Here is a 13,857-nt window from a genome sequence, read left to right as displayed (position 1 = left end):
AGGCTCCCTGCTGAGCAGGGAGCCCGATGTGGGGGCTCGATCCCAGGACCCTGGGATCATGACCCGAGCCGAAGGCAGAGGCTTCAACCCACTGAGCCACCCAGGTGCCCCAAGAGACCATTTATTTTAAAGATCCCAGAGGTTCATGACAAGTATGACCTTTACCCAGGACTATATATATGTTTCATTTGGGGTATTTGTATTATTTTGGCTGGAAAAGGCTTTTAAACCTACTTGTTGGGGGATAAATTTATTGTATATCTGCTTAGAAGCTCTTGATAGGGTTCTCTGCGAATTAATTATTCATTGAACTCATAAGCTTCAAATTCAGATCTGTATTATCAATAAAAGAGCAAAAGCGAGACATGTACTCTAGCTTTTATAATTTATGAATGCCTAAGGAATAATAAATGCATTGACATGATAGATCACACTTTAACCAGAATAGCTTTTTCTGTCTTTGTATTTCAGAATTTTTTCATTTGCAACTACAATTTCAAACTATTTCCAAGTTACTGTTTTCTTATTTTTTAAATGTAAATGACTGATATCTCTCCTACTTACCAAGACTGAAGCTACAAGAAATTTCCCAAATATTTGTTTAATCTGGGGAAATCCAAATAACTACTTTGGAATTATATCAGAATATATTTTTCTACTCAGGAAATAGAAGTACAAATAAGAAGAATATTTTCTTAGGAGGGATATGGTTATGTCATACTTCAGAAACAATCTAGTGACCTCAGATCATTGAGCACTGTCCCAAAATAAGTTTAACAAAAGGCCTTGAGAGAGACCTGAAGAGGTGATAATTCTAGTGAAGTTAAAATGTTTTTCTCCCTTTTTTTGAGCATTGATTTTCTTAGTTTCTTTGTCTCCTCCTTCCCACAGATGGAGTCATCCGACTTGGAGGTGGTAAAGGCAGCCATGAGGGCCACCTGGAGGTGTATCACCGGGGACGGTGGGGGACTGTTTGTGATGATGGCTGGACTGAGCTGAATACATATGTGGTTTGCCGACAGCTGGGATTTAAGTAAGGCCCATTGATGTGAGGCGGCTAAATGCCAAATTATATTTTTAAAATTCTCATTTTGTAATCCTTACTTGTAATTTCTGTCATACTAACAATACGTGTTCTGTGTCATCTATCTACCTGCCCATCTATCTACCCACCTACCTACCTATTCCCCTCTCTATATATGGAAGGACAAAAAACTTCAGTAAAAAACGGTAACATTTTCTGTGATGATGAATAACCATATCTTGTTATTTATCTCATTACCTTTCCTGTCACCACCCTTCTTGAGTAATTGGTTAGAGCCATGGTGGCTTTTAGATTTCTTTCTTTCTTTTTTTTTTTTTTAAAGATTTTATTTATTTATTTGACAGGGAGAGAGAGATCACAAGTAGGCAGCGAGGCAGGCGGGGGGCAGGGGAAAGCAGGCTCCCTGCTGAGCAGAGAGCCCCACATCGGACCTGATCATGACCTGAGCCAAAGACCGACTTAATCCACTGAGCCACCCAGGTGCCCCTAGGTTTCTTTGTGTCTATTCAAGTAAGACTGTATGGTTTGAATGCTCGGTTTTATTCGGACGCATCACTGCTGTTAGATGGCGATGGTTCTGACATCATCGTGTCTGAAATTGCAGGGAAGTCCAGTGTCACACGCTTTGGTATTACATTACTCCCTTTCTCAAATGTGATGATAATTATCACTTTTATTTGAGAAAAATGGCCTTCTTGTCATGAGATGACCTTTCCAACTCACCCTTGACCTGACTCGTAAAATCTAGTATCACACTTTGGGCAGTGGATTTCGTGTCACACACATACTGCATTCTAGAGTAACCGCAAATGATGCCTTTTAGCTGCTATTTGAATGAAGCCCATGAATGCCCATTCTTTCTTGTTTTTCATATTTCTGGGTCATGCTTGAATTAATTGTCTCAAGCTTGAAAAAATTGACAAAATCATTTCATGCTTGAGATAGAGCTAATTGCAAATATTCATTAAACCTTAAAAATATACTTTCATCCAAGCCAAGTATCATCATGTTTAACCATATTTTTAAATTTGTATAAGTAGTATAAAATACTAGAGCTTAGAAAATAAAAATTAAAAAACTACCCATAATTTTTCCATTCTCATACCATTATTATAATAATTTATGTGTATAATTTTATAACAACTGATAGTGAGTACCTACTTTTTCTATCCATATTACTTACCTTTATATTACTACAGTCATAATTTTTAATGATAACATAATGTCCATTAAATGTTCATACCATAATTTACTTAATATTTAGGTTAGTTTAATTTTTCCTATTATAAACAATGATACCATGAAGATATAAATACGTGTTATTGCCCAATATTTTGCATTTTTATGGGCATTGTGGTTGTGATTACTGTGTCAAGGGATATGACATACCAGCCAAATAAATATTAATGTTTAATTAATAAGAATTATTTAATAAGTGCCATTTCATCTTTGAGTGAATCTCTGTTAGGCCTGAGAACTGTATTCCATTTTCACAGATTTAGAAAGATTTGTAAATACTATTAGTTACTATATTTATATTTTGCCTTATTAATAAAAACAATAGAGTGACAGTTTTTCTCCGTATTTTCTAAATTTTGTTTCACAAATATTCAGTTTTTCTTATATATACAGAATATCACCTTAATGGTTCTAAAAATGTTCTCACTAATATTTGTTAAAAGTTCTAAATGATTGTGTTAGAAGGTAGAATAAGCGTGGGCCACATTTACTTTTTGGTTTACAGAGGAATTTCTAAAACAGTACGTTTTGAACTAAGGAAGGGGGGAACTCTGGGTTTCTTTGTACAAATGAAATCTCAAAGTAAAATGACTTCTTGTTATCTGTTATATAGTTGATATTACAGAGAGTAATCAGATTGATGAATTTTGTGGAAAAGTGGTGTAAATTCAAAGTGGTAGCAGTATGAGATTTAGGATAATTTTTTTCTTGCTGAGATTTGATTAGTTAGCAAAATGGAGATCTTAGAATAATGAAAAGTTGCAGTGTTTTTAATTTATTAAAATGTTCATCTTCTTAAATGTAATACAAGTGCACAGAAAAGAAACTGGGAAAATTAATGCGAGAAAGATTTCTTCATATTCTTTATATAGAAATAATAAAAATATTCAGTGAAGGAAGTGACTGACAAAATTTTATGAGTATGAGTTTAATTACATAGACTCTTAGAACCGAAAGACACCTTAAATAATTTTTAGCTCAGTGATTTGTAGAGGTTTGGGTTTTCTAGAATAAAGAAAACAAAATTGGGGGAAGGATGAATGAAAGTACAGATTGTGACTTAGTTACCAACTTTTTATTTTGCAGCTTTTTGCTGTTTCCACAATGTATATATTTGTTATAATTTTTTGTAGAGCATTGTTACAAAGAAAATCAATTGGAACTCAAATATAATTTATACAATTTTAAAAATCAGATTTATGTAACAACGAAAAGCAAAGAGCATCGCCATTATTCTGATTTTGGTGAGCTGAAATCCAAGTCTTATCATGAATTGGGTGTAGTGCTTGAGGAATCACTGAACTTATACACAGTTTTTATTTTGGAAGAGATGATGCCAGAGAGGTCTAGAGGAGCTGATGAAATCAGAGGAACTCAGGTGGCTCTTGAGAGGCGCATACAAGACAATTCTTCTAATTTTATGGTTTATGGTGTTATTTCCATTGTCAGGAATGGGAGGTCCATTTCTTTGCTGTGCATTCTCTCTGGTTGGTGAGTTAAATTGTAGCCCAAACACAAGAATGAATGGGGAAAAAGGATTAATTATCCATTAGGTACCTGTTGAGTCAATAAAAAATTGTTAAGATGATCGAAATGTGTGATGGGGTGAACACTGCTCTTGAACTGTGTCTTTCAGAGTTTTATTTTATTTTTTTTTTAGACTTATTTGTTTATTTTGAGTGCATACTCGCTTGAGAAAGAGAGTGAAAGAGAGCACAAGCGGCGGGGGCAGCAGGCAGAGGGAGAAGCAGGCTCCCTGCTGAGCAGGGAGCCCAGTGTGGGGCTCAATCCCAGGACCTTGAGATCGTGACCTGAGCTGAAGGCAGACACTTAACTGACTGAGCCACCCAAGCGCCCTGGAACTGTGTCCTTCAGATAAGAGAAAGAACAAGCACTTATCCTCTGGAGTTATGATGATTAATCAGGTTGTTTGTTTTATGATTTGTGGTTCCTTGAAACAAGAGACAGCAGTTCTATGCACAATGTTTATTTTATTGCCACAGATATGGCAAACAAGCCTCTGCAAACCACTTTGAAGAAAGCACAGGGCCCATATGGTTGGATGACGTCAGCTGCTCAGGAAAGGAGTCCAGTTTGGTTCAGTGTTCCCGGAGGCAGTGGGGAAGGCATGACTGCAGCCATCGGGAGGACGTTGGCATCACCTGCTACCCTGGTGGCAATGGATACAGACTGTCTCTGGGTGAGGATTGGCCACAGCTTTGGAGTAGCCATAATTCAACCCCCACTGCACCTCTATCCACTGGTCTGGAATGGGAAACATTTCTCAGCTTTGGCTTTTTTTAAGTCAGTTTTCTGTGATGCTCTGAAAAAACTTTTGAGTCTTTCCACCAAGGTTATAAAATTTCTATTCCTCAAGTTATTATTCTTTACATAGAAGCCTAAGTTTCTCACTAAAAATCTTTAAAATCACATGTATCTGAAAGATGGAATAAAGAAGCTGCGGTGTCCATTTCCCCCGATTGGTCACCTGCTCTGATTCTCATTCATCTTGAATTCTAATGAATGATTTGGGATGGGATTTAAAAAAGAATTAGAACAAAACAATAGCTCTCTCTTGCATTCCCTACGATTTATTTCTTTTTTAGTCCCAAGGCCTTGTCAGTCGTTGGTCACCGGTCATTCATTGCTCTGTACTCATCTAGATCTTTCTAGTTTCTCAGTGGGTTCCTAAGTGGGTTCCAATAATCCTAAGAGGATTATTGGAGTAAATAACCCATCCATCTTTTTAAGATATCCTGTTACTCTAGAAACCCATTTGTGTCCTTTACTATTCCCCCATTCCAAATTTCTTTATATCTCTAGTCAGATAAAATGTGACTAGTTTGTCCAACAGTCTGGAAATATTTGTGGGTAAAAATCCTTCTGTAAGCAGAGAGCAACTACATGTCCTTGACCGACTTAACATCTGACTGTTCTTAACATCTTAACATCCTTTGAGGATGGCAGAATAATTATAAATGAAAAATATAGAGGGAGATATTAAAAAGAATTGCCAAGACTACCATGGCTCCATTATATATCGAAACACACAGTTTTTGGTGAATAGATGTTAAAATCATCACAAGTGGTCCTTATTTTTCACCTCAGAGTTGCATCAATCCCTTTTGCATCCTTCTGTTTTGAGACTATGAAGCTTTAATCTTCACATTATAAAATAACACAACTTGTTGAATCCCATAGTATTTATTGTATACTTAAGTTTGTCAAAGTATGTAGTTGATTCCTTGTTGTACTGTAACCTGTGAGATCATGGTGACTCACTGCTCTAACCTAACATGATACCAAGGAGAAATAGAACATTTTACTCCACCCCTTAGTCATACTTTCAGTTTTGCTTTTCATTTGTCCTCCTTTCTTCTTCTTGGGGATTTCTGATCCTCCCGGGATTATGTGAGGCGTGATTGTGTGTGGCTGGGGGAAATAGAACATGTTTGCTAGACATGGATACCCTTGGCCCCCGATAGCAGGTATTTGGATCACAAAATGATCTACTCAGGCACATTGCATCGGTACTCCAGGTGATGAAATACTCTAAATACTATACAAATTATTATAATCAGAGTCCCCTGGAAACCTGTGTGGTTAAATGCATATGGTCCGGCAACTAATTTTTCCAATTCCCCTGAAAATCTTTAATTCTAGGATTCTAGATATATTTTTAAAAATTTAAAAAGCTGAGGATGATAATTATTAATAAAATATGTGATCATTATTATAAATGTCTTTGGTCCTAATTTCAGTAATACATCTATTAACTATTCATTTGTCTGAAGAACATTATGTCTGGGCCAAATATACTTTTGGAATAGAATCATATTACCACTTATTCATCCAAAGAGATCATTATTTTCCCACTTGTCAAAAAAGGACTGCATATTTAAAACAAGCTTAGAGAAGGAAATCATGGAATTGTAATATAAAAAAATAGCATTTTAAAAACAATTGAGATTTTTTACTTCTTTGGCACTGTAATAGTGAGTTGTCGGTCTATTACTGTTTTCAAGTGTTTGAGAGGTAACTTGTGGACCTTAACTTTATATGTGAATTGAAGTCCTCAAAATTAATAATTGATCAATAGACACTTATTATATTTGGGTGTGTGGTAGATGGAATGCTCAAAAGCAATATTCTAATTCAATAAAAGTAATTCTAGTAAGAATGCAGTTAAAGTGAACTGGGGAAATTTGTGGGATGGTAAGTATGTGGATTTCTCATTTGAATATTTCACCAATTTTTTTTTTAAAGTTTTATTTATTTAAGTAATCTCTACATCCAGCACGGGCTCGAACTTATGGCCCTGAGATCAGGAGCTGCACGCTCTTCTGGAACCAGCCAGGTGCCCCAGTATTGCACCAATTCTGAATTTCAGAGTATTAAATCCTAGAGAGATTTTGTCCACAGTGAGATGGTCTCTTACCCAATTTTACAGCATAACATCGTGACTTAACTTAGCTAAATTTTATCTTCTCTAAAAATATTATTTTCTAGAAATAATGTATTAAATCAATGTTACAGGAGAATTAAAACTCTACTGGAAGTCCAAGTTTGAAATATAAAATTATATATGATTTAAGATCCTATATACCCATCGTACTGTTTAGTTTTCCTGAGCATTTTATATTTAAGATTTTAGAAATAAAACATATATATTATTGCTACCATAACAAAAAGAACTTAAACAGTAAGATGGTATTAATAGAATGTCATCCTAAATGTCATCCAGTTTTCCCTTCAAGCACTGAAAATCCAACGATTTTGTAAAATGAAGTGCTGAAATTAGGTTCAGAAATACTGCATGCATTATTTGTACAAAGCATGTAATTGAGGCTTTAGAAACACTTTATCATTTTTATTTTTATGGTTTATGAAAAACTGTCCATAAAATGCCTAGAATGAAATATGAAGATCTCATTCCATGTGCACGTTTTCTTAGTTGTGGACCAAACAGCCAAAAATATAAAAATTTAGAACTTTAAGAAAAGAATTTCACCTTTTTTTTTCTTTGAAGATCACTTTTCTGTCTTATTCCTTAAAAGAAACACAAAAACTCCAGACTTCCAGATAGATTAATAAGAAATGTGAAGTTCCAAGTCTACTGTGTTTTGTGCCATGGTTAAAACCCCAAGTTTTTTAGCTATTGTAAGCAGTGCATAGAGTAGGCACTCCATAAACATTTGTTGATTTTGACTTTGCTTTATTGATTCTACTATGATAACTAGTAGATAGGTAATAGTAGACAGATACCTGGCCCACAAAGTGAGTATGACAGGGATAGAAACTAAAGAGCCAGCAATTCGGAAGGTAACAAAGAAGGATGGAAAAGTATAAAAATGGGTCAGAAGACTCAAAGTAGGACGTGTCCATTTTGCCAACAGTATTTTCTGTCAGTCAACAAATGCCAATCTAGTACTTGCATATGCTGGTTAAAACAGAAACGATATTTTGTTCTTTAGTTGCTTACTTCACCTCCTTAGTTCTGCTGAGTTCAGCTTGCTTCATGGTTTTCCCTAAATCCTTATCAGGAAATCTCAGGGGCCCTGAAGCTGAAGACCCTTCTAGAATCTGAAGGGTATTAATTTGCTTGGGCTGCTGTAACAAAGCATCACAGTGGATAGCTTACACAACAGGTATATATCGTCTTACATTTCTGGAGTCCAAAATCAAGGGGCCATCAGGATTGGTTCCCTCTGAGGGCTAAGAGGGAAGGCTCTGTTCCAGGACTCTCTCCTTGTCTTACAGATGGCCCTCTTCACCCTGTGCTTCTTCACATAGTCTCTTCCCCTTTTACAAGGACATTAGTCATAGTGGATCAGGGCCCACCCTAATGACCTCACAGTTCAACCCAGGACAGTATGCAAAGGGCAGCGAGGGCTTTTGGTTAAATAGCACCATATTTATTGGTGTTGGTAGAGATATGTGAAATTCTACAAATGACTTCATTTGCATAACTTAGATAAACCTCAGTTTGAAAGAGATCAGTTTCTCAACTTTAAAAAAAAATAGAATGAGATTTTAAAAAATTTTTATTTTTATTTTTTAGCTACAGCATTTAAAAAATTGAGGTATAATGAACGTATAACATTATATTAGTTTCAGGTATACAACATAATGATTCAATACTTGTATACATTGTGAAATGATCACCACAGTAAGTCTAACACCCATCACATAACATAGTTACAAAATTTTTTTTTCTTGTGTTGAGAACTTTTAAGATCTACTGGCAGCAATATTCAAATATGAAATATAATATTATTAACTATATTCACTATACTGTACATAGCACTCTTTGAAATCTTAGTAATTTTTATGACTTAAGCCCTTCTTTTGGAAACATTAATAAATAGGAAGGCTGAAATGGAAATTGCCCTTGTTAGCTGCTGCCTTCCTTTCTTTTTTTCCCCTATACATTCCAGTTACCCATGCAGGCCAAGGGTGTGTGTGTGTGTGTGTATATATATATATATATATCCCTAAAAATCTCAGCTTTGGAGTATAAATTTCTAGTTATGTTCAAGGATAAATGAACATATGTGAAACAAAAACAACTCTAAGGAAATATCTTTTACAATTTAGAAGTTAATGGTAATAAAATAAGACTATTCACAGTTTTGCAGTGGTAATCATTCATTTATTTATTCATTCATTCATTCAGCAAACAGCTACCTCATGTCCTCTGTATGTGAGGCACTGTTCCAAGTGCTGGGAATTCATAGTTGAGCAAGTGAGTACTCTGACCCCAAGGCTTCAAATGACATTGCAAAAGTGGATACAGTTTTTTATTAATACCTCTTCCTCACCCTCTCTTGTATTACCCAGCTGATTTTATAGCTGATATAAAAAATGAATTGTATTTTATAAAGTATCTCATACTTTAACATCAGTTTGCTGTTTTGGCTTTTCTAATACTTTCAAATCATACTTAGGTTTTCCTATCAGACTGATGGATGGAGAAAATAAGAAGGAAGGACGAGTGGAGGTGTTCATCAATGGCCAGTGGGGAACCATTTGTGATGATGGCTGGACTGATAAGGATGCAACTGTGATCTGTCGTCAGCTTGGCTACAAGTAAGAAAAACCAAATCATTTGGCATGGTTACTTGATGAGCATTTCTGACTTTTTAGGTTTGTTCTAATGAGTTATTTCTTATCTAAAAATAATTTCTATGAATCAATTGGAAATACTGGCAGCATACTGACTTGATTCCAGATTATTAAGAAATACTAAGGAGAGTCTACTTAAATTTTTCTGTTTTCCCAAAAGCAAGATACATTGTTACATGAGAAATATAGCTTTGGGGGCAGGTGGCTAGCTCAACTGGGAGGCCATGCAACTCCTGATCTCAGGGTCCCCAGTTCAAGCCCAGTGTTGGGCCTAGAGCTTACTCAAAAAAAAAAAAAAAAAAAAAAAAAGGAGCTTTTATCTAATAGCAAATAGTCTAATAATTCTTGAGTATTCATAATACTGCTTTTATCAGGTAAAGGTGGTAACCTTTTCTCTTTGATTTGGGTTTCAACCCTGTAGCCTTTTTAAGAGACTCTGGAGTTACTGAAATTGCGGTTGGTTCTCCTTATTCACAGTAGTTATACTTTCTAAAGTCACAGTGAACACTGTATCAGCAAATACTGAGCCATTGCTTCTAGAGTTAAGATTGAACAAGAATACGCTCTGCCTTCTTATTTTAGCTTTCAAACTTGCAAAATTTTGGTCTATTAATTTTTTTCATTTTTTGATGATTTCACTGTTTTTTTTTTCTTTTTTTAAGATTTTATTTATTTGACAGAGCTAGAGAGGGAGCACAAAGCAGGAGAAGCGGGAGAGGGAGAAGTAGGCTTCCTGCTGAGCAGAGAGCCCTATGCAGGGCTCGATCCTAGGACCCTGGGATCATGACCTGAGCTGAAGGCAGACGCTTAGCGTCTGAGCCACCCAGGTGCCCCAATGACTTCACTGTTTAAAATGCCATCAACGTAGGGTGCTCAAGAGCTATCCAGCATTCCTGAGAGCAAAAAGGCTGTGATGCGCTTTCTGGAGAAAATACAGGTGGTAAATAGGCTTCAATGAGGCATGAGTTTCAGTGTGAAAAACAAGGCATTAAATAGACTGCAAAAAGGACATGTGTTTCAGTTTGAGAGCTGAAATAAATAAGAAGATTATCTTCTTGTGAGACCTTAACTGGGCAATGCACATTTGTGGGGGCTTTGAACATGTCTGCAAATGACTGTGAAAACACTGTGAGTATTAATTTGGCAGCTGCAAGTATATGGAACATGTTACAGTTTAGAGGTTATGAAATTTAAACAAATATGCATAAATTGATGAGCTCATAGTAGATGACTAATATTGGTTTGGATTTCATTTTATTTTTTAATTTTTAAAAAGATTTTATTTATTTATTTGACAGAGAGAGAGATCACAAGTAGACAGAGAGGCAGGCAGAGAGAGAGGGGGAAGCAGGCTCCCCGCTGAGCAGAGAGCCCGATGCGGGGCTTGATCCCAGGACCCCGAGATCATGACCTGAGCTGAAGGCAGAGGCTTAACCCACTGAGCCACCCAGGTGCCCCTGGTTTGGATTTTAAAATATATCTTTAATTATACATCTATGCATATCTTAAATATTGATAAATTTAACTGGTTATTCCTATGCAGAATACATTTTTATTTTTACAAGTATTTCTAATTTGTGATGCCTGGGTGGCCCAGTCAGTGAAGCATCCGACTCTTGATTTTGGCTCAGGTCCTGGTTTCAGGATTATAAGATCAAGCCTCCTTGGGCTTCATGTTCTGGTGGAGTCTGCTTGTCCCTCTCGCTCCCACTCTGCTCTCCTCCTCTGCCCCTCCCCCACAACATGTGCATGTACTCTTGGTCTCTCTCAAAAAATAAAATCTTAAAAAAGTAGTATTTCTTGATTTAATAAGAATTCAAATGCTTTTTCTAATTTTTTAATTCAAAGTTTGCTTTTGGTTACCCAGATCCTACTTCAATTTACTGCTGCTCAGTTTTGGACTTGGTTGCAATTCCAATTGTGTTATGGTAAATGGGTCCATTATTTGTGACACAGATTTTCAGTTTTCGAACTGGTTGTCTAGATGTCTAGGTGAACTTCATCAATGATATAAATTTCCTTGGCTCACTACATTTCTAACACTTGTTTCCTTATTTGAAAAAAGTATTATTTTTCTTAACATTTAATTCACAGTGAATTTATCCAAAATGAGCCATTAAAATATATTGCTGTTCGAGACTGGTTACTTTGCCATGCTTTTATATTTTTATTAGAATAATCCAGGAAACCTAGTATTATTTTTGGAAATATGAAGGGAAAGATCAAGTTTGATTGTTGAATTGTGTGTCTAGGTAAAATTTAAAGAGAAAATGTTCATAAGCATATCCATCAATGCATTTTCACTTTGGCTTTTTTCTACATTTTTCATTGCTTTTTAGTTATCATCAGTCCATTTTACATTTAACTGAAATAGTGAATTTAGGTAAGAAATAATATAGATTAAATGAAATTTGTAGCAATTTTCTTTTTTTTTTAAAAGATTTTATTTATTTTTTTGACAGAGAGATCACAAGTAGGCAGAGAGGCAGGCAGAGAGAGACAATGGGGAAGTAGGCTCCCTGCTGAGCAGAGAGCCTGATGTGGGGCTTGATCCCAGGACCCTGGGACCATGACCTGAGCTGAATGCAGAGGTTTAACCAACTGAGCCACCCAGGCACCCCTATAGCAATTTTCAGTAATATTTCTGTAAAAATTGTCAAGAAAAGCATTGGAAGATCTTACTTTGTAATTGTTTCTTTAAAAAACAAACAAACCATCTTATTTATTTATTTCAGAGAGAGCAGGAGGGCAGGGGGAGAGACAGAGAGAGTGTGCATGAGTGGAGGGAGGGGGAGAGGGAGAAGCAGATTCTACCCTGAGTAGAGAGCCTGATTCGGGGCTCAGTCCCAGGATTCTGGGATCATGACCTGAGCCAAAGGCAGATGCTTAACCAACTGAACCACCCAGATGCCCCACAATTGTTTCTTTAAAATAAAGTCTCTTGGGACGCCTGGGTCATGATCCCAGGTTCCTGGGATCGAGTCCCGCATTGGGCTCCTTGCTCGACGGGGAGCCTGCTTCTCCCTCTGCTTGTGCTTTCTCTATCTGACAAATAAATAAAATCTTAAGAAAATAAAATAAATTCTCTTAGTAAGTAAATCAGTAATTTAATGTTATTATAACAAATTGGATAATCATCTTCTAGTGCACAATCTGTAATTTACTGTCTAAAAATATTTACATGAGAATCAGTTGGATATTTGTTCAATCTAAACATACTTAAATGTTTTTATAATTTCCCACTAGGGGAAATGGATTTCATGTTAGAACATATATATAATTGTAAACAAGTATGTGACTAGAATAGATTTTTTTCCTCGAGGTTTATTTTGAATTGGTAAAAATCTTTAATAGGGCATTTGTTTGTAATAATCAATCCAGAAAACATCTAAGCTGTCCAGAGGTTTGGTTGGGTCTTATTAATAGGAGTTCCAGAGCTCTGTCCCCCAGACAGCTATATCATATGTGACGCTTCCTCCTTGGAAGTACTGAGAATCAAAATAGTATTAGAAAGCATTTCCACAATGGGAGAAACAAAAATGAAGTAATAAACACCAGGAAACATGAATGATAACTAATGTAGATAGGCTTAAACAGAAAATAAAAGGCATTATTTGATTATGTTTTACATGTTACATAATATCTGAAAAAGTCATATTATTGAGGGTTGAGAGAGAATGTGTTGATATCAGTTACACTTGTTAAGGTAGACTAAATAACTGTAATGGAAATTCTATTCTATTTGAACTTTGTTTGAATCCATTAGCATATAATTTTCAAGATGACATTGTTCTTGAACTGTGTATTTATTGTAACATCCCTTGAAAGAATCTACAAAATAGCATGTCCCTACCTGAGTTAGTAGAGACCTAAAATTAAAACTAGATATGTAGTTTTTGTCTTATAATTAAATTGAAACTAGATATCTAGTTTTTGTCTTATAATTAAATTGATGCAGAAGATATAATTTCTGGCATATTTGTATATGACACTTAAAAATAGAACAGTTATATCACTCTTAATTATAATCCAATGGAGTGTCAGTATCATAGTGACTTGATACTCTCTGTCATCTATTTAAAAAATATAGGAACAAACTCTTCTTTGACTTGCAGAAAATTTACATAGTTCCTTTTTCTCCTTGAAATTATATTTAAAGTATTCCTTCTCCACAGAAACCTAATGTTATTATGCTTTAAAAAAATGTGTGTATGAGCATATATATACATATGTGTGTGTGTATGTGTATGGCAATTGTGTGCGTGTGTGTGTGTGTATGTGTGTGGACACACATGGAGAGAGCAAGAGAGAAATTAAATCCTTCTGACAGGTTCCTCTGTGTATTTTATGATTTCTAGTATACAACTGATTAAAGACAACAAAAACAGAAGTTTGAGAAGTAATTATTAAACATAGGAAATAAAAGCTGACTAAAGCTCCCATTTCTA

At 35.5% G+C, this 13,857-nt stretch overlaps 1 protein-coding gene across 2 annotated transcripts in view; it reads left to right on the top strand.

The window, feature by feature from the left end:
- Positions 1 to 13,857, top strand: part of PRSS12 (serine protease 12) — a gene marked incomplete at its 5' end in the record, with an annotated part of 72,160 nt that overhangs the window by 34,466 nt on the left and 23,837 nt on the right. For both annotated transcript variants that reach the window (XM_080796811.1, XM_080796810.1), the window contains 3 exons: positions 892 to 1,033; positions 4,288 to 4,484; positions 9,232 to 9,373. In XM_080796811.1, coding sequence (XP_080652937.1) covers positions 892 to 1,033; positions 4,288 to 4,484; positions 9,232 to 9,373 — 481 coding nt within the window. The remainder of the gene's footprint in view (positions 1 to 891; positions 1,034 to 4,287; positions 4,485 to 9,231; positions 9,374 to 13,857) is intronic.

Source organism: Martes martes (genome assembly GCF_963455335.1).
Source record: "Martes martes genome assembly, chromosome: 2".
Classification (NCBI taxonomy): Eukaryota; Metazoa; Chordata; class Mammalia; order Carnivora; family Mustelidae; genus Martes; species Martes martes.
The sequence above is the reverse complement of the archived record's forward strand: the minus strand, read 5'-3'. Positions and strand labels throughout refer to the sequence as shown.